This window comes from Hippopotamus amphibius, chromosome 1, assembly GCF_030028045.1.
Source record: "Hippopotamus amphibius kiboko isolate mHipAmp2 chromosome 1, mHipAmp2.hap2, whole genome shotgun sequence".
Lineage (NCBI taxonomy): Eukaryota > Metazoa > Chordata > Mammalia > Artiodactyla > Hippopotamidae > Hippopotamus > Hippopotamus amphibius.
Window position 1 is genome coordinate 186,092,496 of NC_080186.1, and position 27,757 is coordinate 186,120,252.

General features: G+C 46.6%; 1 protein-coding gene across 6 annotated transcripts in view; it reads right to left on the minus strand.

The window, feature by feature from the left end:
- MCC (MCC regulator of WNT signaling pathway) overlaps positions 1 to 27,757 on the minus strand; it is a 430,355-nt gene that overhangs the window by 153,098 nt on the left and 249,500 nt on the right. The window contains exon 1 of one of the 6 annotated variants that reach the window (XM_057737625.1): positions 1,060 to 1,083. The exons of the other annotated variants lie outside the window; for them this stretch is intronic. Within the exon in view, the coding sequence (XP_057593608.1) occupies positions 1,060 to 1,077 (18 nt within the window). The 5' untranslated portion in view covers positions 1,078 to 1,083. Of the gene's footprint in view, positions 1 to 1,059; positions 1,084 to 27,757 lie in introns of those variants that run through there. 6 annotated transcript variants of the gene reach the window in all.

Below are 27,757 nucleotides of genomic sequence, written 5' to 3' on the forward strand. Positions count from 1 at the left end.
ACTGACAATAGCCAAGACGTGGAAGCAACCTAAGTATCCAACAACAGATGAATGGATAAAGACGACATGGTGTACATACGCAACAGAATACTACTCAGACATAAAAAAGAACGAAATTTTGCCCTTTACAATGACATGGATGGACTTGGAGGTTATTATGCTAAGTGAAATAAGTCAGACAGAGAAAGACAAATGATATGAGATCACTTATATATGGAATCTTAAGAAAAACACTAGTGAATATAACAAAAAAGAAGCAGGCTCACAGATACAGAGAAGAAACTAGTGGTCACCAGTGAGGAGAGGGAAGGGGGAGGGGCAAGACAGGTGCACGGGAATAAGTGGTACAAACCACTATGTATAAAATAAGCTACGAGGATCTGTTGTACAGCACAGGGAACATAGCCAATATTTTATAATAGCTATAAAATTGTGAATCACTATATTGCACACCCGAAACATATAATATTACACATCAATGATACCGCTCTAAAAACCAAGAAGACAGGGACTTCCCTGGTGCTCCAGTGGCTAAGACTCCGCACTCCCAGTGCCGGGGGCCTGGGTTCAAGCCCTGGTCAGGCAACTAGATCCCACACGCCGCAGTTAAGAGTTCGCATGCCACAATGAAGATCCTGCATGCTGTAACTAAGGCCCGGAGCAGCCAAATAAAGAAGTAAATAAATATGAAAATAAATAAATACAGTAGAAAGCAATAAGACAATGAAACTGGCCATTGTGCTGAAGGAGCGAGTTCTGTCACCTGTGCCTGCAGCCCCACCACGTGCCCCTGCGCATAGCAGCCCCCGTGCGGTAGGGCACACCCCCGTCAGCTGTGGCTCATCAGTGCCCTCTGTTCTTCCCTAACAACCCCACCAGAGGCTACTCTACAGCATGAGCATCCTCAAACATTTACCAGGGAACAGCCACAGTGCTCTTCCTCAGCGAGGGTTACTCCTTACCTGTCAGTTTAGTTTCTACACTAGCGGAGCTCCCTATACCTGAAATGCTTTTCAACAGGTCTTTGTAGGACAGAAAGGATGACACTGCCTTACACACCATACAGAATTTCTTCATTCTGTTAGCATTTACTGGATGGTTTCTGTGAAAGGTGTTCTAGCCTTCCACAGCTTCGTGTCTCTTCTTGCACCACAGCAGTCAAGCCAGACCCAGTGTTCCAGGGTGGTGAACTGGACACACCTCCTTTTTGCTAACTAGATGGTAAGTGATTCATTCAATACACATGTATCGGGTACCTGTTAGGTGCTAGGCATTCTGTCAGGAATAGAAGTAAAAGATAGGTAAGATGCTCTCCAACTTCAAAAGATAAGGCCTCAGAAAGCTACACGGAGACACTCACATGAAAATATGAAAGCATTTGATACCTCCTTTTACTGTGCAACATACACCACAGTGAATTTTGTGTTTACATGCTGGTCTCCCTACTTGATGGTGAGCTCCTAGGTTTACCTACTTCCAGTTTCTAGCACAATGTGTGGCTCACAGTTGAAACTCCTTGCATGTTTAGCCCATAAGGAGCTGACAATCTAGATAACAGAGAGGTGCATACTGAATAACCGGGCTATCACAGGAAGCTTGTGTTACGGGCCAGAATGGAAATCCCAATAATATATCACAAGACAGAAGAAGACAGTTCTACTGAGTTTCCCATTTGAGATAACTGAGAAAGATCTTTTTGGAGAATGGGTATTTGGCCTAAGCCTGGAAGTAGGATTTTATCAGGTATAAAGAATGAGAGTTTGTGGGGAGGGAGTGTCCAGGTGGGCAGAACGGCTTACGAGAAAGCATCGTATGATTTACACTGGGTACACAGCTACCAGGAGACAGGCCTCAGGCAGCTGGGGCTCGGGAGCTCTCAGGGGCCCCATCCGCTCCCGACTGTTACTGATTTAAAAGGGTAGAAGCTGCTCTTGTTACCAAAATGCAGCTTCCTTACACTCCTGAGAGAGAGACTCTGATTCAAACCACAGAGAGGTTTGAAAAGTTTCAACTGTGTGTGTGTGAGAGAAAGAGAGATTTTTCCTTCATAGTACTACAAGCGTCTCTTAATTGCAATGTATTCAATAGACAACTCTTCAAATCTATCTTTTCTTTCTTCTTTTAGGTGCCAGTTGGAGAAAACCTATAAAACTACTCTTAAAAACATTCTTTACTTTCTTACCTCAGAAGAAAGAAGAGTGTAGCACCGGTGTTCGGGCTCTGACTAAAACCTCATGACCTTTTATACTCCGCAGCCTCCCTCCCGCCGATACCCCTCTCCTCGGGAGGCGCCTGGCTTCACTTCCAAATAAGCCTGGAGAGGACACCGCATCAGTGTCCCAAACGACAGTCCCACCTCCGCTGCCTTGACAGGAATACTGTATCCAGCACAGAGGAGGACAGGAGTCTAACCATACCCACAGCCAGTCAGGCATCTGGAGGAATGTGCTGATGCAAAAGCCCCGTTCTAAAAGCGCCACGGGGACGCTGGCCCACGCAGAGGGACGGGAACTATCTGGAAACCGTGACCAGTGAGGAATGACTGTCAGAATTCCCTGAGGTTCTGTCTGAAGAATGACTTGGGGAGAAGGGGTGGGAGGTAAAGAACTACCATCATTTTGCTCCTTTCACGTGCCTGCCACCCACTCCCTCCTCTGTCACCTCTCCTTCACCCCACATCTCACAATTCCCGATTCTATTTTTCAGTTGTGCACTGAAGTCCGTGGAGGTTAAAATAACTATCCAAAGTCACAAAGCTGGTAAGCAGAATGAAGGTCTGACGCCAACCCCCACACCCCAAAGCTCATGAGAGGAGACAGCTGGCATTTAATGTTCAGTGATATTCCAAAGAGCTGTCATCTCTTAATGTTAGAGTTTGCTCTTTTAAGAGCGGTTTCCCAGGGGACCTTCCTGGCGATCCAGTGGTTAAGACGTCGCCTTCCATTGCAGGGGGTGCTACTTCGATCCCTGGTTGGGGAGCTAAGATCCCACATGCCACTGGGCCAAAACACCAAAACATAAAACAAAAGCAATACTGTAACAAATTCAATAAAGACTTTAAAAATGGTCCACATTATAAAAAAAAAAAAATCTTTAAAGAGAAAAAAAAAACCAGCGGTTTCCCACTTACTAGCACCATGTATTTGTCTAGATGAATTTGGACAATAACAATACTTTTGGCAGAACATGATAGGGTAGCTCAGGTCCTTAACCAAAAGCTCTGTTTCTATTTAAGAGAGTCTCAAAAAGCTGCACCATCAGCTTTAAATTCTCTGCCACCCACTTTCCCACCAACTCAATTAATTTTCCTTAACTACTAGGTATAATTTAACTTTTTTGTTTGGACTGGTTAGAAAGATGTTGGAAGGAAAATCAGACCAAATTGTAAAACTTAATTTTGCTAATTTCTGGACAAGCACATGGCTTCCTCTATAGCAGTTCAGTGTCTATAATCCTATAGGAACAGAGGTCAACAAGGCTTGCTCTTATTAAAAATATCAAAAGAAGAAACGGACAGGCGTAAGTCAAGTGAATGAATAAGTCTGTAGCTGTAGAACACGTAACCTCTGCGTAAAATCTCTACATTGCACTGACAGAGGTGTACGAGATAGCTAAGAGCTTCAACTTCACAGCTCCAGTTCTAGAATTATACTCTGAAATAGACAACCTTAACTTTATATATAGGACCAGTGACACACACTGTAGTGCAAGAAAGAAAGAAAAAGTTACTCTGAGAACCTCTGTCTGTCTCCAAACCCACATCTCATCTCCTCCACCTTTTACCTGAAAGGGATAAAAGAGAAGGATGGCAAAGGCACCCACGGGAGCCCAAGGGCATCTAATAATAACATACAATCACATCTACTATATTAACACGGGTCTAAAAACATGGAATAGACGTCAGGCCACAGAAGGCTGTTAACCATCCCACATGTGAAGAGCCTTTCCACAATGGATGACACGTCACCTCTGTGAGGAGAGGGTGGACACGAGGGGCACAATTCCTCGCCGTTTGGATCCTCACTGCCTACGCTCCTCACTGTCTCCAAGATGAGGTCCCAATTCTCAGGCCATCAGGGGAGAGGAGTGGGGAGGGAGGGCAGCTGTGTGAGTGGGGCAGAGTTACTCCATGTGGGCAAGGCTGACTTAACGAGGCAGAAGTCCTGGAGGGAGCAACTCCTCTACAGACCTGAAAACCGTGAGGAAAAATAAACGGCTCTATGACATGGAAACAACCTAAATGTCCATCGACAGAGGGATGGGTAAAGAAGATGTGGTGCATATATACAACGGAATGTTACTCTTTCATCAAAAAGAATGAAATAATGCCACGTGTAGCAACACGGATGGACCTAGGGATTGTCATACTGAGCGCAGGAAGTCAGAGACAAATATCATACGACAGCGCTTATATGTGGAACCTAAAAAATGATCCAAATGAACTTATTTACAAAACAGAGACAGACAGACATAGAAAACAAATGTATGGTTACCAACGGGGAAAGATGGGGAGGATAAACTAGGAGTCTGGGATTAACATACACGCACCACTATATATAAAATAGATAATCAGTAAGGACCTACTGCATAGCACAGGGAACGCTACTCAGTATTCTGTAATAACCTATATGGAAGAAGAATCTGAAAAAGAATAGATATATGTATAACTGAATCACTTCGCTGTACACCTGAAACACAACATTGTAAATCAACTTTACTCTAATATAAATTAAAAATTTTAAAAGTAAGTAAATGGCTCTCACCAGCGAAGGAGACGTCATGTCCAACCTGAGCTCACAATCTTGATCCATAAGAAGGGTCCACCACACACGACAGTCTGTCTTGTGCTAAAAGTCCTGGTTACACAATCCTAACTTTCCTGGACGCACGATTTCCCAACTCATAGGAGATGAGACGCACCAAATTAAAAGGCTAGAGACAGCTACACAGGTAACCGCACGAACTACAGCCGACAGAAAGGTAAGGAAGACAATCATTTAAGAAAGTCAACCCACGTACAAACTCAGCCACAGTCCGGGGCCCCTGAGAGGGACAAACGGCTTTACAAACTGCAGTCACTCCTGAGTCATGACCATTCCCGAGCACACTAAGATAATTTATTACAAGTGTAGGAGAGACATGTGGCTTGGTAGCAGAACATATAAAAGAGATTTAGGAATTCTAGTTCACACTGAGTTCGCGGTGGACGAAGCACGCCTGGGCTGCCTAGGAGCTCTGCAGTCTCAGGACACAGTAGCGGAGGCTGCAAGGGGAGCCTCCCAACCCCATGCTGGTCAGATCCGTCTGTTTCTGGACTTCTTGTTTTGAGAGCAAAACATAAGTGTGCGTTCAGATGAGAGGTGCTAGGACCCTGAGATTTGACAATCAGTAATATGAGAAAGAGATTTTTTGCGGCTGTTGTTGTTTTAGGTGGAGGGATGGTGTGGGGGTGGGAGGAGCAGGATACATAAACCCATACATAGGACTGAGTGGGAGCTGCTGCAGCTGAAGTGGGGGCGGGGAGGGGGTCCCTCCTGGGATTCTCGGGGGAGGACACACATCTGTGCGGCAAGCGATCCTCTCAACCTTACTAGGGATCTGACCACATCTACATGGTATCGCCGGCTCAGAGGCCCTGCGTCTCACACGAGGGGAACCCAGAGTGTGGGTGACAGCACGTGTGCCAGGAGGCACGTGAAGCCACAATGTGCGTGGCTCCGGTGGGGGTGGGGTTGGCGGTTTACAAACTGGCATTCAAACATCCTGTCTGTGGTTTGCACAATCTCCCTCCTTTGAGTCTGTTCTAAATATGAACGGATTTAACAGGCAAATGTATTTCTGGATTTCTTTAAACCACCTACAGCCTGGCCTACAGCAGGCATGGTGACAGTGGTCTAGAAGTGTCGGCAGCTTCCCCGCTCGGCTGCTACCCTCCATCATTCAAACCACCTCCTTTCGCACAGAAACAAATATACCTCCTAGCCCACTTCGTTGATGTAACCTACCCTGCCTGGCATTTGAGTTTGCAAAGCCTGCCCTAGAGCAACACTTTACTTGATTTAAACCTAACAAGATATTTTTGTGTTTAAGACACGGATATATCACAGAGCAAAGTAAAACACATGTGCACTTTTAAGAGAAAACCTCTACGAGCCTCAAGGTGTGGAAGAACTTCCAAACTATGGACTCTTGCAAGGGTCACCATGGGCTGTGCTCTGTTTCCTGAGGGGTGGCAGTTTCTCATCTTGCTGTGTTTTAGGGCAGTGGTTCTCAACCAGGGCCGATTTTGTGCCTGGGCAGTGTCTGGAGATAGTTTTGGTTGTCACAGTAGGCAGGGGCGGGTTGGGAGGGGTGCTCTTAGCACCTAGTGGGTGGAGGCCAGGGACGCCCCTGAGTACCTACACTGCACAGGACAGCCCCCACAACAAAGAACTGCCAGGCCCAAAACGCTGAGGCCGAGATACCCTACTTTAGGGGAATGTTTGAGAAGTGCTGGCCTGTAGGATTTAGGATCTCTTGAGGCTCCTCAACATCCGGCCCCAACCAGCCATCCCAAATGCAATTCCCTGCCCTGTCGCCGCTCCCCCATGCCTCGCCCGTCCTGTCCGGAATGTATTAACATCACGCCCTTGCATCCCTACTTATCTTTCAAGGTCACCTTCAACACTACCTCCTTCTAGAAGCTGACCCCAAGGGCTCCTTGCCAACATGAGATCGCTTCCTTCTGTTTTCATATTTTAAAAATTAAAATAACAACAACAAAACAAAACACCACCTTAATGATATCGTGAATATGACAACCTTTGTTTCGTGTTCTAAGTCTGACTGTATTTATACCACCTCATTTAGGACTCACAGCGTTGCTGTCTGAAAGGCAATGAGAGCGTGTATTCATAAGGTGGTTAAAAGCCTGGGCACCCAGGCACACAAGGACTTGGGTTTCTGCACCGTCTCTCATTGGCTCTGTGAGCAGCGGCAAGTTTCTTCACTTTCTCTTTACGAAAACCACAAGAGAGCACCCTCAGGAGACTGAGTTGTCATGACGATCAGAACTTAGACAAGCGAGTCTTGGGCAGTCTTGGGGATACCCTCAGGGCAGGTCCACTCCAAATCGCAAAGCAAGACGGGGGCTTTCTGAAGGAATCCCATTTGCACAGGAGGGAGACAGCACCAGCTTGAGATGTGCCCTGTATTCCCCAGAAACGGTGCCACCTGACCCCAGAGCTGGGATTCTCTGAGGATCCAACAAGACACTGAGAGAGTGCCTATCCTAAAATAGAGAGTAAATACCCACCCACGTATATCCACAGCCAAGAGCCTAGTTCCATTCATGTGTTTGTTGTAGAATTCTTAAAATAGGTCTTCACATTGTACTGTGACCCCTGAATACCATTCCAGTACTAACATAACAACATCCTTTAGAGTCTAAGCTGGCTGTGTAGACCTTGTCTCCCAGGTGGTAACGAGTGCTCAGCAAGCTCCCCAAACCCCGCAAGTCCAGCAGACAAGGTTGTAACAAAACACACCAACAAAAGTATTGCGCCCATGACCAAAAGAGAAAAACCAAATGGACTCTCCCAAAGAGGTAAGTTATCACAAACGTGAGCCCCACCCAGGTTAGACAGAACCCCCGTTATCACAGGCTAGGCTCCTTCCAGCCGTAACGCATACGCAAAACAACGGGGTATAAACAGATCAGATCCGGTGTGTGGTCCTACTCGAGCACGATCCCATTATCGTTTTAGAGATGAGAAGGGAGGAGCAAGTAAACCAAGCTATCAACGAGCCTCTTTCACTCCCAGGGTTTTGCAAAGGGCATGTGAAAGCGGCCATGCATTATTTAGAGTTAAGGAGGCGGGGACCTCAGACGGGAATGGCAATAACAGACATAGCTCATATCAGAGCTGGCTTGTCTGGGTGACATGTAAGCCCGTCGTTCTTGGATGCCCCCATTTTCCTTTATAAATTCATCACAGCCGACATCGGATGTTGTCAGGCTTCGTGAAAAGACGAGAGCCACCTGACAAACTAAATTCATCTTGTCATTTACCAAAAGGAGGTAGAAAAGATTCTAATTATTCTAGCACCATCATGAAACAGGTAACCAAGAAACAGAGATTCACGTGCTCTACCACAGAATACCATACAGTCCGAAATTAGTTTCAAAGGACAGATGCAGTGACTGCAAGGGTATGGCTGCTAAGTTTATATTATTTAATAAGTAAGTGTGATCAAGAGGCTGAAGGCTTTATGTTTTCATAATCATTAAGTAAGGGTGTATTACATAAAACACAACAGCAGAGAAAAGAGGAAAATCAGGCCTGAGGGTGCACACACTTTTCAGAGGGCATCATGTGGAGACACCAACCCACATGTAACGTGAAAGTCAAAGGCAAGGTCCCATACACATCGCCTCATCTCATCTCATCACAACAGCCCCTCAGGGAAGGTGCTGTGGACGTTCTCATCTTCAGAGTGTGAGGTACCTGAGTCTCAGAGGCTGAATGAGGTGTCCAAGGCCACACAGCTGGTCAGGCAGAGGCAGAGCCAGGAATCAAAATCTGACTCCAAGGCCCTGCTTTTTTCTTAGGTAGATGCTGAACTCCACAAACGATAAGAAGAGAGCAAAGAACCCCGAAAGCCAGCATTTGATAGTGTAAATGAGAAAAGGATATGAAACAAGGAAAAGTAAATGTGAGAAGAGAAATGCTCGTTCCTCCGTGGGACAAAGTTCAACTTCTCATAACTGATGTTCTGCATGCAGAGCCCAGAGGCAGCTTCTCTGTGGAGGAGGCAGGCGGTCACTGAGCCCTAGCGGAGCAATCACAGCGCAGAGCGTCTGGGGCCTGAAAGAAGCACCTGAGCAGACCATCACCCGAGACTGCCCACAGCTTCCAAAGGCTTCCGCCGGCACTCCTGAAGCAATCCAACAGGCGCATTCGGAGCCGTGGCCCTCACTTTGCTCTGACATCCCCTCTAGAAGAGGCTGACGTCCTAGATGGTGACTAACAGTCAGCTCTCCCCAGGAGCGTGAGGCTCTCGGCTGTGGCTCTGGTGGAGGGACTCACTATAGACCAGCCCCGGATTTCACAGGACAGGAAAAAGAGACTTTGAAGTTTTAGCCTAATTTTTCACGTAAACAGAAGAGAACGGTGCTTGAGGGATTAGACGACTGCGGCAGAGATGGACCGTGTGGGTCTGTCAGGAGACGTTCAGCATGGCTATGAGGCAGGTCAACAGCAAGGGTGACCTACTAACAAGCAGACGCAACTTACATACTCACGTGGATGCATCCTGTCCTCCTAGAGGCCGGCTTGGGAGGGAGACGCACTGGCTTCCACGACGCCACTGCCACGCAACCATTCACTGTCTCTGACTGCCACGCCTAATTCTGATTAAAAACCAGAACTCTCCTGATTTATTATCTACCTCACATAGATTCAGTGTAACTGCCTTTTATTTTTAAAAAATCCAATTTGCCCCCAAAGGATGAAGATTTGTGGCTACTGAGAAAAGGTCACAAGAATGTGCACCAGTCTTTGCAAGGAATTCCAAATGGAGAGCTCCCCAAAAGTCATCTCTGTGTTTCTTCCCCTTTTATCAGAAAAGATTTAGATCACACAGATGAGTAGAGAATTGTACTGTGTACCGCCTACCTTGATTTAATAAATGTCAACCTTTGGTCATAGTCGCTTCCAGATTTTTTGAAAGGAAATACCATGTTACAGCTACACTTGAAGCCCCCTTCTGTACCCATCCTTGACTCCATTCTCTTCCTCACAGACACTGAAGCTGCTGTGAACCTGCCCTGCCTGGTTTCCATGTAACATAACCTTCCATATGTATATAAAATTATTTATCTTTAAATTCTACATGTAGTGTTCTCCTCTACATAGTCTTTGATATGTTGCTTCCCCCCATTCACCGTTATAAGGTTCTCTATACTGATACAGCAATATTAACGAAGTATTAATTTTAACTGCTTCCTTTTCATGAGCTACAATCTTTAAGAAGTGTTCATTTTAACTGTTGTGTAGCATTCCATCATATGACGATTCCATAATGTGTCAATTCACTTAGCGCTGGAAGTCTCAGCTGCCCTTCATTCATTCACCACTATAAACAATGCTGTGATGTCGAGTGCTCTAATTGTCTTCCTGTACGTGTGAAGGAGCATCTCCAGGACACACCTGGAAGTGGAATTGCTAGACTACCTTCAGTTTTCCAGGAAGCTGCCCATATACTTTTCTAAATGGTGGCACCAATTTACACACCTACCAGCATCATATGAGAGTGGCTATGGCTTCTCATCCTAATATAAATCGAACAATTAGAGTCTAATTTTTGACAAATGAATGGGTGTGAACATCTTCCTTTAACATTTATTTCTATTCACATTTCAACGTGATGAGGAATTTGAGCTTTTGAATCAAAATCCTGGCTCTGTAACCTGTAGTTCGTGTAACACTGGGAAAGTTCCTTGGCCTCATTAAACTTTGGTTATCGTGTATATAAAATGGTGGGTATAAGAACAGCATCTTCCTAGAGGCAGTATTATGATGAAATGTTATGATTAAATAGCACTTAAAGCAACTAATACCAACGCAATGTGTCTGGCACATAGCAAGTGGTCAATAAATGTGAGTCGCTATCATCCTCCTCCTCCTCCTCATCAAAAAGCAGTCTCAAAGGAAAAGCCCGCCCTTTAGGTGTAAGCCCATTTTACAGGTGGTGAAACTGAGCCTGAGAAGTTAACCAGCTGGACCCTCCAGGATCACTGTGAGTTGCTAAGGCAGAGCAGGGGACTCAGGGAACTCCAAGCCCCACAGTCTACTCAGCATCATGCTGCACTGCCTCACCTACCGCTCTGTAATCACGCTGCACAACAGTTAGAGAATAAATCAGAGTGAATGCAAATCAGCTACGCAACCAAGAGGCTCCGAGTGCTGTGGGCATGACCAGAATATGGTCAAACCATGGTTTAAGCTTGGAAAGAGACGTACTTTGTGATCAAGGACATGGGTGGGCACTACCACATTTAATTTTAAGAGGCTGGCCACTTACTTTTTATTAGCCACAATCTTAATTAAACAGTCACCCATAAAGAGGCAGCCCATAACCACCACCGAAGTTGTGTGATGTTCCTGCAGGAGGAACCCCAGGCTTCCTTCCTAGCAACGGGTTACTACAGTCACATTTGCCTCCCCAGGTCCTCACCTAAAGGGCCAGTCAAGGGCTGCTGGCAGCCCCCCACCCCCGCCAAGCCATCTGCGGCCCGCCACCCCTCCACCTGGGCTCTTCCATTAGCATCCAATCAGGTGTTAAAGTGCCCATGAGGTCCCCCTATTTCCTGCCTGGAGAGCTGCTGTGATAATCTTGCTAATGTAAAGTGAGTAAACTGCACAGCTTACAGGTCAGGTGACCAGATGTGAGAGAACTAGTTAGTAGTCTTTTGCTTGCATTTGCAAGGCTGTCCATCATGAAGGCTCTGATAGGCCACCTGGTCTCCATTTCCACGTGGAGTTCAGCAGGGAAGGACTCTTATAAGACTCCAATGTTAGAAAACTCTAAAGGACACACTCCACAGGAAAAGGAGGGGCTTGGAACACAGAAAACAAATGGCTCTGGATGAAAACAAAGCAAAGCTGCAAATCTAGGGAGGAAAACTTGTTCCTGAGTCACAGCTAAAAAGGGTAGAGTCATTTGGTATTACTCTCCCTTCTGCTGGTAAAACTAAACGCAGAGACAAAACAATCACAAAAATTAGGTGGGGTGGGGTAGAGTGAAACTCAGAAGCTGCTACAATAACATCCACCAGGAGCTGGTACAATAGTACAGAAATATCTTCATGGTTCAAGAACAAAAGCATCTAGAGATGCAAAACAGCCCTGCCAAGGAGGCCTGGGCAGGGTTGAGAGGAAGGGCATGAAGATACCCGCCAAGCCGATTCCCTTGCTGGGGGCCTGCCTCGTTCTGAAAGGCAAAGGAAAACAATAGATGCCCCTCAAGCTTCAGAACAGAAACGTCTCTTGAAAACAAGCCCGTTACCACATCCATAACCATCTTTAGGGCCAAACAAAAGTATGCTGAAGTGGGAGAGGGGGGTGGAGTGGAGGCCAGAGCTCGGTGCCCACTCACAGCAGGTATGATCAGGACAGCTGGTCCTCTCCGGATTATGGGAATAGTTTTAAAGGCGCAGAAATCATCAAGGGCAAACATTCCATCACCTCGTTTTGGTATTATCCATCACCCTGCATGTAAATTTCCAAATGTCACTGCGTAGAAGGTGGAGCTTGTTCACCTGCCCATGCTCCTGATTTCTCCCCGTCCCGTCTCGACAAACGGCAGAGGCGGGAACGGTTGGGAAGGGTGGGCCGCCCCCATCAGCGTCCACAGCAGCTTTCCACACAAAGTTGTTCCAAACTTTATTCTTCTGGCATGTCTAGGTTTGAGAATTCTTTGCAAGAGTCTACTCCGTTCTCAGCACCCCCAGCCTGTCCACACCTCTCATTTCATGTCAGCCCTGGCTTTGCTTCTGCCACTCTCCTCTCCTATCCCTTCAGAGGAACAAGGAGGGGGGTCTCCTCTCTTTTTTAACATGGCCCTTTCTGGCCCTGGCTCATGCAGAAGCATCAGTGGTCCTGGCGAAACAAAGTTTCATGTGGGGAAATGGGGCTTGTCTGGAGCACGACGTCACAGAATCCAGAGAGCACCCAGGCCTTCCCTCTGGACCACGTTCCCCCACAGCCAGGCTGCCGCCTTCAGCTGGAGCAAAGGAAGGATGGGGAGATGGGAGAAAGAGGGGCACAAGGCAAACAAAGACGACAACTGTAGGGGCTCCCCGATCTCACGGCGACGCAGGCAGAGATTTCCTCCTCACCTTGGGCAGCACTACTTCTTAAGCCGCACCTCTGTGCACATGAAGGAGAACAGAAGGAAGCAAGGTCACGGGGCTAAGAACGGTGCCACCATTTTTTCGTTTCTTTTATGCGATGGTGAAGGTGACACAATCTATTATAGAAGAGCAACCAGAAAGAGCAGCCTGCTGGCAGGCCATCGGTCCCCAGCACTGCGCATCCCGCATCCCACTGGTCCCAGGGCCACATGCCCTGCCTCCCCTGCCCTTCCCTTCACCACAGCATCCGCCCACCCAGCCCTGCACGTGTGCCCACACGTGAGGGTAACCAAAGACAATACCTGGAGATGTTTGGAGAAGGTCCACTATTAGGTCAAGGCACCCTTTGGAAACCACCTTTAAGAGTGCTTTCTAGAGGGCTTCTGATTCAGAGAAGAACATTCTCTGGGAGACTTTGTGGTCAGTAGTGATACACCATGAAAGGCAAGATACCAGTCTTTCACGAAGAACTTTTTTCCCTTCTCCTGAACCTAAGATTATATACTCACTGTAGAAAATTTGTAAATTAAAAAAAAAAAAAAAAAAAACCAGCAGAAAACATCACTTATAGCCCCAGCCACTATTTACAAGTCAGAGCATCTATCCTGTGCATGTACTCATAAGTGACACACACATAAAGACACACATGTACGGGGTTTGGGGTCACGTAGACAGACAGAATCCTAGCTCTGACACTAACGATGTGATGTACAATTTAACAATTTAAGCCTTATACTTTATTTACAAAAACGAGCGTTATACCACTTTCCACACAGATTTGTGAGGGTTACAAGAAATGATACAGGAAAAGCACACACTTCAGTCCAGACGTGGACGCACCTGCTAAGTGACAGCAGACATCACCAGTAGGAAAGCTTCTCCTTCATCTGGGCTCTGTGTTAGTTTCCTATTGCTGCTGAAACAAGTTACCACAAAGCCAGTGACTCAAAACAGCACACATCGATTATCCTACGGTTCTGCAGGTCAGAGTCTAAAATGGTTTTACTTAGGCCAAAATTAAGACTCCTGGAGGTTCCGGGAGAGAATTCGTCTCCTCTCCTCTTCTGGCTTCTGGCACTCCCTTGGCTTCAGGCCTCTTCCTCCATCTTCAAAGACACAGCCTCGCTCGTCAAATGTCTCTCAGACTCCGACCCTCTGTTTCTGTCATCACATCGCTTTCCTTCCGGCTTTCATCTTCCTGCCTCCCTCTTATAAAGGCCCTTTTGATTATATTGCAGCCACCTGGTAATCCAGGAGAACATTTCCAGCTCAAAAGTAACTTAATCACATATGCAAGTCCCTTTTATCATGTAAGGTAACATATTCATCAACTGTAGGGATTAGGACGTGGACATCTTTGGGAGGATGGTGCCGTTATTCAACTTACCAGATGCTCTTGCTAGACTAAACTATTTGAGGATGGTAACACGAATATGTTAGAAATACTTTTCTCCAGTTTGTCTACATTCTTTCCATAAAAGTAGCATAGTTGTTGTCAAATCCTATTGATCTATTCTTTTGTCATTTCTCCCACTAATTTTAAACCTAGGAATTCCTTCCATAGCCATTCAGGTTCATATATGTGTACATGTTCGTGTATCTGTGTGTATCTCACTGTTACAAATTCAAAAAATACAGAAATACATAAAGTAAGAGTAAATTGTTTCTCACAGGAAACCACTTCATAGCTTGGGATCCACTCTCCCAGAGCTGATGTTCCTCATCCACACACGCACATGCATTTCTATTTGTTTATGGGGCCAATGTGCACACTTAAGTCTCCAGTCCAGCTGGGAGTTCCACGAGTGAATGCTATACACCTCAGAACTCCTCCTCTAATCTGTTTCTCTTCTGCAGGATGATTAACCAAAGCACTATCTAGGTAACAGGTATTACTTTTCTATGAAAGCATGTTTTGTTGGCTATTCCTGTTTTTTTTTTTTCCCCCAGTTACCCACACCCGGGGATCAGACCCCACCTGTTCTAGCTCATGTTTGCAGGTACCACTGTTCACCTGGTAACTACTGCACAAACTGTAGCAATAACACTTGGGTAAAATTAACCTGCGTCCAGAGGACTTATTCTATAAACCTAAGTCCATCAAGTGGCATAAACATCACACTTCTGGCTTTACAGTTGGAGAAAAAGATAAATGGTTCTATGTGACAAGTAAATGATTCTGCCTCGAATTTGTCACAAAGAAGTCCAGGAATCCAGCAGGCGTGCAGCATGGTCACTTATCTGCCACTTTCTCCAGAACTTTGAGGGACACTGAGTGCACACAAAACAGGACTGAGAAACTTCTGTTGAGTGAATGGGGAAAAGAAATCCAGCACTGCCTTGTAGAATATGACACGAGGCTACTTGAAAGACCCCCTGATGCCACATGGCTGCTGTGTGATGAGCACTCCACTCTATTCAAGGCTTCTGCAAGCTTGAATTCCTTTATCAAAAGTCAGTTCTCGAGGACCTATTGTGAAAACGTATCCAGATGCAGTGCAAAAAACAAATGAAATAAACCAGACCTAGAACAGTCACAAGTCAGACAAAGGAATAAGCAACCCTGCAGCTTCGGGGGCGGCTCTCACTTCTCTGCTTTCTGTGCCAACATCACAGCCAGGCTGGCGGTTCCATCGCTGGGAGCAGAGATGTTCAACTGTGAGTGAAACCAGGTCATCCCAGCTAAGCAGCATCTGTACCCGTTTCTGACGGTGATTATGCCACAGGCTCTCCGAGGGCATCGTGCAGACTAGACACATCAGAGCGTTCACTGAAGGGAGCAGCAAAGGAAGCCAGCTCCAAGATCGCACGCAGATCACCCTCGGTGAGGACAGACGCAGACTCCGCGAAGGCTTCAAGCAACAATTACTCAGCAGTAGCAGCAGCAGCGTCCTGAGCAGAATGTGCTCCACAGGGGACAGCAGTGTTTCTCACCATCACCCAGACCCCGGCACCAAACACCGGGAAGACAGTGTCTCTGCCAGTGCTCACTGGTGGGCAGCAAATTAACAACCGTCAGAACCTGGTGAGTCTCACCTCGATAATTAGACTGACAATCTGGTTGGAGCCAGACACAAAGTGTCTGAATTAGTCTGAAATAATGTAGAGCAGCCCAAGACACGCTTTCCATCTCCGTATCTGACAGGCAGGTTAAACTCCTTTCTAAGTGTCACCACACCCCTTTAATGCACTTCAAATTGCATGTGAAATTTATCACCTGTCTATGGGCTCCGGGCCTGAGAGCACTGGGACTCTGCCAACCTGACAGAAGCCACAGGCCTAAGAAGGAACGGGGATCTTTTCCCACATCATTAGAGCACCGTGGAAGAAACAGGTTCAAGAAAAAGCAGGATGCAGGGTGCGGGGGACATCCAGGCACACACGTCTACAGCCATTTCTACCTTTGGAATGTTTGCTGACAGTTGAAAAAAATGTTCATTTCTCAAACTCCTTTGATCACAATATTCTCAAAAATCTCTGGCAGTTCCCCACGGCCTATGTTCCAAATGCCACTGTCTGGCCTTAAAAGCCCCTCGTCTGACCGCCTCCCCCCCCACCCCTTTCAGCTCCCTCCGCTCCTCCACATATGGGTCAAACTGGTCACGTCACAGCTGCCTTTTGCTGCATATGTCACTCTCTCTGGGGAGAAGGCCGCTTTCTCCTCCAGATATTGAAATCCTATCATCCTTAAAGAGCCAGGTCTCATCCACGAGACCCCCACGAGCAGCTCAGGCAGAAACAGATGCTCCTTCTTTCAATTCTTTATTTGCACCATTCATATGGCTGTTCACAGCAGTCATCCTGGCACCTACTGGTGACATACATGAGCTGGTCCTGTGCTCCGTTCCTGCCTCTCCTGCCCTCCCGCAGCACCTCACGCCAGGTCTTCGAGGAAGCACTACCTGGATGAACACCCTCCTTTCTGGTTTCAGACTCTCATACCATAATGGGGATTGGGTCCCCAACTCCAGTGAAATCTATGAAATCAAGTACTTACTATGCAGTGCCCTGCACAAACTGCAGGAGGTCAGGCGGCGGAGATATGAGGGGACAGTGCTGGGTGAGCATCGGGCAGTGGTGGGAGCTGTGGTAAACTGGAGGGTGTGGGCCCCGTTTAACACTGGGCGTCTGCGCCTCAACTCTAGCATTTGTTGCCAGGTGGGAATGTGGGCCCCATGTTGCTTGATGATGTTGCAAGAAAAAAAAAAAAATCCAAATATCTAGATTTTCAAGTGAAATATTTTGATGTATAAGGGCCACTTACTAACTTTTGAAAAATACTGTGTGGGTAAATAGAAGCACATCTCTGGGTCCCAGGTGTGAGTCTGGGGCCTGTGATCTAGAACCTCCACCGATGTTCTCTGCTTTAGTTTTGTTTTGTTTTGTTTTGTTTTTTTCCTCCTTTCAGTACTTTATTTTTTTTTTAATTTTATTTATTTATTTATTATTTTTTGGGGGGGATACACCAAGTTCAATCACCTGTTTTTACACACATATTCCGCAATTCTTTATTAAGGGTGTTGTCCTGCATGAGCGGTGAAAATAAAAGACCGTCTCTGCCCTCAGGGAGTTTGAACCCTAGTTCTGGATGTGGAACAAAAACGTAATAATATGAGCAAGAAGTGGCAGTACATGCTGATGCTGTAGAAATAGGACTTTAGACCTTTTGAAGTGAGAAGGGTTGCTATGGGCCACATGGTCACTGTGACAGCCTTCTTTCTTATTAAAAGAAGTTCTCAATATACCCTCTGGTACGCAGGAAGTCTGATGCCTCGCACTGCAAGGGACAGAGCCAATTTCTTTAGTTTCACCTCCTACTATTCCTCGGGCCATAGCAGGCCAAAACGACAATTAGTGACGGCATCGAATATCGAGGGCCTACTTTGTACTGGGCACTACATATTAAGCATTTCATTTCACTGATTTCAGAGATAAATTAAATAAAGCACACTATTTCATTCAATCCGCACAGCAACCTTATGAGGGAGTATTACTTTCATCACTTTACAGCTGAGGAAAGAAGAGGGAGGGCGTTAAGTAACCTACTCAAGGTCACAGAGCACCTGTGAAGCCAGGCCTTGAAGCCAAGGCCGCAGACACCACAGCCTGCGCTCTGTGCACCGTGCTAGGCTGCCCGCCACGAACCTAGGCCGGAGGAGAGGGGAAGGGGACGCACGTGAGGAGGAGGGCGAAGGCGTGTCACCTGAGTCTGAGTGTGTCCACACGGCTGAGGGTGCGGGGCAGGGCTGTGTGGACGTGGCAGGTGGGAGAACGGCTGCTGGCTGTGCGGGGAAGAAGGCTGCTTCAGACACCAGGCAAGCGGGTGCACTGCAGAGCTGCCTCCCTCCTCACGTCTGTTAGTCTGGCATAAAATAGGTCCCCTTCCACGTATACACGTGGCATCACCCACAGAAGGTGGTTCCACTTGCTCGTGTCTCTGCTGATGTAAACATCTGAGTGTAAAGGATGTTCTGCATCTTCCCGAGCTGCGAGACGGCAGGGGCTGTTGTTCTGTGCCCATCTTCCCCTGCCACCTAGTAGGTGCTCAGGTATTTCAAAATAAATGAACCTTGGAGAACTTATATATTTCTAGAGTGGAGTTAAGACCAAAACCATACCCCAGCCAACCTTTTAGAAATGAGTAAATGTGACAAAATTATTTCTGAAAACGGCAAAGAAACAACGGGTCTGACAACCAGGGGAGAGGCTCTGCTGGGTTGTAGGCAGGACTGCACAGGCCGAGGTGAATCGTGTCACATTCTAGTTTCTGTGGGCTCACAAGTGTTAGCTGTGACACAGAAATAAAAGTGACAAAAGAGGGGCCGGCATGGACCAGAGGTGAGCATGGTATGAACGGAAGACTGCGACTAACCCATTTTCTGGGCACCTGAGTTTCAAACAATCCATTACACAGATAAGCTCCCAAGTTTCAAAGTGACCTGGGTGTGACTCATGCCAGGGGTCTCGAACCCGAATTTCTACCCCTTCATTAGGACCTGCAGAATCCCCTGAGACTGGACACAAACTTGAACGCGTGTATACTTCCTCTGGGAGGAAGGGGTGCAGTTTTCAGATTCTTGGAAGGATTCCTCATCGAAGAAGAGTTCAGCCCAGGGCTAGCTAAGACAGGAAGTGAAGCAGCGGCACTGCAGCAGGCGCCCCGTGTCCTGGGCCAGGGAACCTAGTCCCCGGACGCTCCAGGAGATGGGGAGGGCGGGAAAACTGCTGGGGCCTCTCGTGGGTGAGATCATTCCTGGGTGGTTGCAGACTTCCTGTACGAAAGGACAAACAGGACAAAGAAGCGCCTGCTCGCCAGGGCTGGCCCCGCCCCCTCCTCCTCCCATCTGCTAATTTACACAGGAACAAGGGACCCCGTTAACACATCCTGGGCTTTCTGAGGGCAGTCCTGAAACCCAAGGGAGGTGTTTTCCTGCTTTCTTTCAGGTGGAGATCACTGATGTTTAAAGATAAAGGTGGACAGGGATTATAGCAATATACATGATGATGGAAAACAGGATTTGTATTTATTGTTATTTTTTAAGGTACGTGTATAAGGTACTAGAGTGATGACTCCTAACAGGGGAGAAAGAACGGCTCTTGAGCACGAGTGAAAAGAAATTCTGCAGTCAAGAAACTGACAGGTTGAACAAGTTTTAACGTTGAAATTTGGGAAGCTGAGAAAGACACACAGGTAAAACTTCAAAGCCGGCTACAGTGGAAGACAACAAATACGCTCGGTCACCCCAGGAGGAGTTTCGAACCTGACAGAAAAAAATAAGAGGGAACGGGAATATCATCAAAAACACGTAGACTATGGGTGGTAAACATCATGAACCTGAACTTCGGAAGGAAAGGTGACCTCACACAAATATGGCCTTGGTGGAAGGGACAGAGCAAGAGGAAGGGGTCTTTTGTTCAGTGAACGCCATCCAGAGGCAGAGGAGAGCAGCTGTGTGTCAAGATGACAACTTTAGAGTGGAACCTCGAGTGGCTCTAAGACTACATCGCTGGCTGGCTGCCTGCCTGCACACCCCCCCTCGCCATCAGAAGGCCGAAGACTATACAAAGGAGGGCTGCGGCGGGGATCCTTCCAACGCCAAGATTTACTGGTTCCACTTGAAGAAATGTTCTCCCACATGGAACTTCCCAGTTCCATTTAGTTACGCTACAGCTTGGGTCTGTATAGCACACTGAGCTGATACAGGGTAACTTTTACTCATTTCAAATGTATAGAAATGTTGGATAAAAGTTAATCTCAGAAGCAAAAAGATCAATACCCCAAAACAAAGAGAAATTTCAAAATTAGAGCAATGAGGGGGTTTAAAGCTAGACAGTACCTTCACAGCTATCTAGGTGAGACCAGGAGGGAGGCCAGAAGACCCCTTAGCTGGACTTGTGTCAGACTACACCTGTAAATGTATTTGCATTTCTTGAACACACATTAACTTGACCATGCAGCAGACAAAGGGCTAACGTTCTACACTGGATAAGCCGCAGGTTAACTTGGAATATGGCAATTTATTTAACATCAAATGTTTAAATTCTTATGTTGAACCATTACATGTGGGCAAAAAAACCTTCCGATCTATTCCCCTAAAATTGACTTGCCACCACATATGCTTGGATCCGGAGTTAGAAACGACGGGTCCACTGCAATCTAGCCTTGCCACCCCTCTGTAATCTAGGGCCCCAGGTCAGATGAAGCCCTAATCCATGGCTCCTTGCTAGTATCTTACAAAACCCAAGAATCAAAAAGCTTTAGTTGTGCTTCCCCCATTATGAGCGTCGCTCAATAAACTTCTTGCATTTCAGACTTGATTCTTTTGCCATTCTCGTTTTTCAAACTTTACTTAAAACGTAAAAGAAATATTTAAACCATGTTCTGGGTCATACTCCAACTCTTAATTTTTAGGTGCTCTTTTACTTCAAAGAAAGAAATTGAATTATGCAGGAAGGTTACTTTTAGCAAAGGTTCATTAATGCCCAAGACACACATGCTTTTCTCTTTAAAAGGGGAAAGTCTTATTCTGCTAGAGCGACAAATTAAACCAAGCACATTTTTACACTGGAGCTGAGACCAGGGGAGCCAGGAATGAAGTGGTTTCCTGGTGGGCCATCCGAGCACCGTGTTATCTGACAGGCTCTACTCACACGAGCCAGAAAAGAGGGGACATCAGCAAGGAGTGACCCACCCCACCCCATTCTCTTCATCTTCCCTCTCCCTCCCTCCCAGGCCTTTCTGGCTGCCAACACAACCAATTACAGAGCAAACGCTTCTCGCACCAAACAGGCTTTCCCTCTGCCATGACCCTGTACAACCTCTATCCTCCATGACTAACTAATTCCCCCTTTCCCCCGAAGCCACCAAATGTCCACTGCCTGCTTCCTTGCCTTAGACACCTCTGAACGAGCTGAGATTAAGAGAATTCAGTGTTCAGTTTGGCAAAAGGGAAAAAAAAGGGAGGGGTGGGGGAAGAAGCTGAAAAAATAAAGCAGCCCCTATGTTCTGCCTGAATGCTCAGAGAACGTCAAGGGGAAATGACTCCTTAGTAGTTCCTTTAAAAAAAGGACTTGCATAGTCCAAGCAGTCGCTTTTCGTCTAGATTTGCCAAAATCTATTCTCCAGGACTAACAACCTACACTGGGGGAGCTCCATCAGTTAGAGTTTACTTTGAAAGGTTTTCTCCAGGCACTGCCACCAATTTTCAATCATTTTTGATAACACACGCATACACAATTGGTCTATAGACCCATCTCTGTGGTTCTTTCTTTGGACATGTTCATGTATTCATAGTCACTCAGCTATGTCTCCGGCGTATGTGGTAGGGACACAAGAACACACGCGCCATCTCCATCCATCACTCAGCACACACTCACATGCACAAGGAGCACCGGGTGCCTAAGGCTGGGAACAAGCCTTACGGCAAAGACCACATAACTACTCCCTTTTCTTAGAAAGGTGAGATAGTTTATTAGATTTTATGACATCTGCCCCAATTGTCCCCACATCAAATACCTTCTACTTTCCTCCCCTAGATCCATTGTTGTACTTTTTCTAGTGGTACAGAAGCTCAGGCTTACTGTATGGCACCTAAGAAAGAACAAGAGACTTACCAAATTCTCAACCCCGTGTTTCCACCCACATCAACAATGCCTGCTCACTGCTGAGTGCAAGCGTGACTTTAAAGGATGCTCAAACTGGAAAAAATATTTGACAGCATTTGACTGCTGGCTACTAGTAATAAAACATATACAATAAAACATATACCTTTCTCCCCCTTTCAGAACTTCTGAGCCACTGGGTCAGGAGCTGCTGGTGACGAGCCCCTTTCCCATCAGTGTGGAAAAGCCAACACTCAGGACCAGAGGCTGTGGTCCCGCATTTCTGCTGGGGCCTCACTCTTCCGCCACCGGGACTGCGCTCAGCTGGGTGACTGTCAGATCAGCTTCTCGGGTCCCTACCTTGTCAAGCGCTGCTGTCCTCCTTGCCAGGCATGAGTGGAGTCTTAACGACCCGGAGGTGTGGGTGTGGTGCGACGCAGTCCAGGGTTGGTCTTGCCGGCCGGCTGCCCGCCCGTGCGGTAGCCTTTTAATGAACTCAGTGACTCAGCGCGTCCCTTCCCCCCCCCACTGGCCTCCCATCTCACTCCTCTCGATGGCAGTGATGCCCATGTAACAGCACGTTGTCTCCACCGAGACTAATCCCATATCAATAAGAGCTTTCAGCACGACCCAGACCAGATTACTCTGTCTCACAGCCACTCTGCTGACCTTCCCCGGGGGCCAGAGATACTCCCCCAGAGAGGACTATTTACAGAAGAGTCGACATAAGCTGGATCGCTTGGTGTGATGATTTCACTTCCAAACTTTGTGGCTTTAACAAAGCAGCTCGGCATTCAATACTCAACCACTCAACCAGGCGCTGAGGATTTTACACAGATGCGGCGATAAAAATCACTCTTGGGTTCTGTGAAACACAACCACCATGGCGGGGGATCGTTTCTGTACGCACCGCCACTGCCACCCAGTCAAAAGAGGACAAATAAAGCCTGTGTATTAAGTGACAAGTTAAGATGAGCTCAAAAATACCAGAGGTATGGGTTTTGCTGTTAGAGTTCTTTGCCATCGAGCCAAGGCAAGGCAACGTGCTGTTTGATTCTCAGATTAACGTGAACTAAATGCTGACACGTTTTGAAAGAATGCTGAAACAATTACTAAGATTGGTTCTTAACCAAAACAGTCTAAACGGATTCTGAACAGAAGTCAATGGAATAGGGCTTCCCTGGCAGGGCAGTGGTTAAAGAATCTGCCTGCCAATGCAGGGGATCCAGGTTCGAGCCCTGGTCCAGGAAGATCCCACATGCCACAGAGCAACGAAGCCCATGCACCACAACTACTGAGCCTGTGCTCTAGAGGCCATGAGCCACAACTGTTGAGCTCACACGCCACAACTACTGAAGCCAGCACACCTAGAGCCCGTGCTCTGCAACAAGAGAAGCCACCACAATAAGAAGCCTGCACACTGCAATGAAGAGCTGCCTCCACTCCCTGCAACTACAGAAAGCCCGCGCATAGCAGTGAAGACCCAATGCAGCCAATAAATTAATTTTTATATATATATATATATATATATATATATAAAGTCAATGAAATACAACTTGAAGGTGCCAGGGAATCAAACTGAGTAGACCAATTCTTTCCCATTTTCTCCAGTAATTTTGATCCCTGTCCTGGTCTCTCTCCACAGCCTTTCTGAGCAGACAAGATAAATAAGAGGAATGAGTACAGAGCCTACAAACAAACTGTCAAGGAGATAACTTGGTGTTCCCAGAGAAGCCGACATATGTGCCTGGAGAGACGGTCTTGAGGTTTCGCAAGAACAGTTTCATCAGCGTTATGTGCAAGAACAAGAATGCCAGGCCATATATAAAATCATCACAAAGGATTTTTCCAGCACAAAATGTTAAGTTATGAAGCCACCTCAACAGAGGAAGCCTTTTACACACACAGCTCTATTCTCAGAAAAGCTCTACGTATTGATCTTGAAAAGAAAGGTTTTTAGTTCTAAAACTGTGATGATAGCTATTGAAAAATTCAACCTCTTCTCCTTAGAAATACATTAAAATGAAAAAAAAATGCACCATCTAAAAATGTATTTCAGTTTTAAAATACTTGAAGCTTATTCAAGTCTCTGTTCAAACCAGTTGGACAGATGGGAGGGAGCTGCAGAGAACATCACGGAGGAGAGATACCAGGGGTCACAGGCTGTGGACTGCAGAGATGAGCTTCCAGGCAAAGAAACACGAGGGGAAAGCACAGACCTCAAGGACCCAGGAGAAATTCAGCAAGGGGGAGGATACCTTCCCAAGTTACTTGTTATCTGTCCCAGAATTCTAATTATTACCAGAGAGGAGGGTAATTCCAAGTACTTTCTGATGCTAATACCTTTTGCAATTTGTCAGATATTAGACCTCAAATTCAAGGTGGATTAATTTGGAAAATTAAATTGAATCCATTTTGAAGTCAGATTGACATGCCACAATTAATAAATGTAAATAGGGAATAATAGAGGAAATAGACAAATACTTAGAATTAAAAGAGGATGGACTTCCCTGGTGGTGCAATGGTTAAGAATCCACCTGCCAATGCAGGGGACACGGGTTCAATCCCTGGGCCAGGAAGATCCCACATGCCGCGGAGCAACTAAGCCCGTGCACCACAACTACTGAGTCTGCGTGCTGCAACTACTGAAGCCCGGAAACCTAGAGCCTGTGCTCTGCAACAAGAGAAGCCACCTCAATGAGAAGCCCATGCACCACAATGAAGAGTAGCCCCTGCTTGCTGCAACTAGAGAAAGCCTGCGCAGCAACGAAGACCTAATGCAGCCAAAAAAATTAAAAAATAAGAGGAACTGTCTGTAACCTTTCCCTAAACCCGTGACGGGCCTGAAGCAGGGAGTCGGGCTGGTTTACGGTTTTTACAGACAAAGCAGCAGGGAGTTCCATCACTGAGGGTTGCTTCCCGCTCTGGGTTACGGAGGCAGGCAATCCAAACGCTGGTCTTTGTCTTCTCCCTCTCCCCTGTCTCCCGACCCTGCCTTACTAGCGTGCTCCCCTGTGAATCGCTGAAACGTGATGTCTCTTAGTTGGCGAGATGAGGGCCTTGCCTGAAGCTTTCACAGGATGTGCTAAAATGAAAATCTACCCATAAGCTGAACAGAGTAGGCCCAGGAGGCAGCGGAGTTGGGTTAGAGGTCTGATAGCCACAGGCCCTGGGGCAGGAGGTCAAAGTCTGCGGCTCCGTCTCCTCAGCTGTAATGACAGTATTATCGCCGCCCTGCTTGCACCCTCAACGGGACCCACCTGGTGCCCGCACAGCCAGGTAGGTGGATATGGCTTTGTACTGTTGAGAAGGTGGACAAAATATGATGGTGAAAACAAAATCTGAGCCCAGCGCTGCCATGTCCCTGTGTGCCTTCCTTCCCTTTTTAGGCTCATTTGTGAAATGTGGACAGTCATTCCTTCTCTGTGTACCTGCCAGTGTCAACATGACGCTTAAACAATGCACTCGAAAACAAACATTACAAAACACAGGATGTTATCAGAGGACACATTCTTATCAGTCTCAAGGGGCTTTCTATCCAAAGACTAAGTCTGTAAAGTATAAATAGTTCCAAGGTTGAAAGAAAGTCTAAAAGGACATTTTTCTATTGTACGGTAGGAAAATCTCTTATTTGCTTCAAATGAGGGAATTCTAACAGTTTTGAAACAATGGATTAGAGATAAGATGGTAAAGAAACAATGGAGGTGGCAGGAGAGGGAAACAACATTGTCCCAAGTAAGACTACTGAAACCAGTACCAAAGGCGTGAATGAGGAGTTGATGCAGGCCACAGACCAGATCTGGAATCCAGCTTCCATAAGGCACCTGAAGGCACCACACAGGATGGGTCCTCTCTGTTGCTTCAGCCTATCAGAGTCTGCCCAGCCCTTTGCCAGCCCATGAAAACCCCAAAGCTGGCAGCCAACTCTGCTGGCATCTGGAGTAAACAGTGACAGCTAGGCACCTCAGTCCTGCAGGACTGCCCCAAACACCCAAGCTTAGAATGACAGGTCACTGGAGTCTTTCAGTCTAAATATCTTGATTACAGATAGGGAAACCTGAGTCCTGGCAACAAGATGAAGGCACTTCCCCAAGAAAGGCAGCACTCAAGCCTTGCGAAGCACCCCGCACCCAGTGTACATTCCATAAGCCTGGGGTGCTTTTTTTCATTGAAGTGGAATCCCCATTTCTTGCCCATCTGTCCGTATGAACACCGTAAGACTTTAAATTTACCTTGGAGCATTTTCTCATCCTGACCTGATATAAATCTTCGTTCCCTATCGTTCCTTAGGCCAATTATTCTCCAAAAATTTAAACATGTCAGGTGCTCTGAGGAACCCCAGCCTTGAACCATTTTGAATGTACAAAATGGGTCAATCAGGTAATCGGTGTATGAATCCTTCTTAACATTTACACAGCTCCTTATGGTTTCCATAAGCGCCTTCCTGTTTGATCCTCACAACAGCTCTGTGATAAAGGCAGGGCAAGGATTACTTCCCCACTTTATGTGTTGCTCTAGGGAGGTTCAGTGATTTACCTGATGCCAGCACTGGAGTGGAACCCAGATCTTCCTTCTCCATTCATTCAAATTAAGAGACTTTTATTTATCAGTCTGGTGGTTGAAACCAAGGAGACAACGACGTATAAACAGAGCTCAATGGGAGTTCCTTGGTGGCCTAGTGGTACGGATTCCGGGCTTTCACTGCCACGGCCCAGGTTCAATCCCTGGTCAGGGAACTGAGATCCTGCAAACCACCTGGTGCGGCAAAAAACCAAAAAAAAACCCAAACCCAAAAACCAAACAGGACTCAGTTTTTCAGGGAGCCGGCATCGAGTGGGGAGACAACACACATTACAAAGACATGAACTCAGGGGTCAGAAGCTTTGGAATCAGATTCACATTTGAGACGCGACCACACTGTTTATACGAGCATGGCAAGCCACGGGCAAGCCTCTTTAAACTGCACTCGCCTCAGCTCATAGGATTGCCTCGAGAATGAAACGAGATAACAGATGAAAGATGTGTGGTACAGGGCCTGATTCATGGTAAGCACTCAGTAAGTACTACCTGTTTTCATGAACATTAACAGTGCAATGAGAGAGACACGGGAAGGCCATTCCTGGAGCAGGGTCCAGAGACACCCATCCGCGTTCGGGAGACAGTGTTTTTGGAGGAACTGAATCTTAGAGAATGGCTTTCATAAAAGGGTTGTTCACATAAAAGGATCCTTCTTTCCATCTATCCATCCATGTAGTTATCCAGCGCCTACTGTGAGCACAGCACTTTACAAAATGATTCTCAGCAGGGCTCCCTTGAATAAGGAGTTTTCCTAGAATGCTTAAAATATGAGCTCATTTATGAGTGTTATACTCACATGACTTTTCAGAGTTATACCTACTGGGTGAAATGGGACAAATCTGTGGTCCATTTTGACCATTTGGTCCTAGCCAGTGGTAATAAACAGCTTAATAGAAATGCATCTATGAAAAGAACCTCAACAAAATGACTTTTTGTTAACAGTACCAAAAAATCCTTCCCCTAAAGGTGACAGAGAGTGGCCAGCTGAATGAAGGCCCTCCTCTCAATAGCAGAGGGGGAGCCCAAGAGACTAGAGATTTGTGATATTTGACTTCTTCTGTTTGGAGGAGAGAATTTACCTGACCAAATGCTTACTCACTGGCAGTCTCTGCTTACTTACCAAAGGTGGCAGAGATAACAATCCCACCATTTCCACTTTGTACTATGATTTCAACTTCCTCT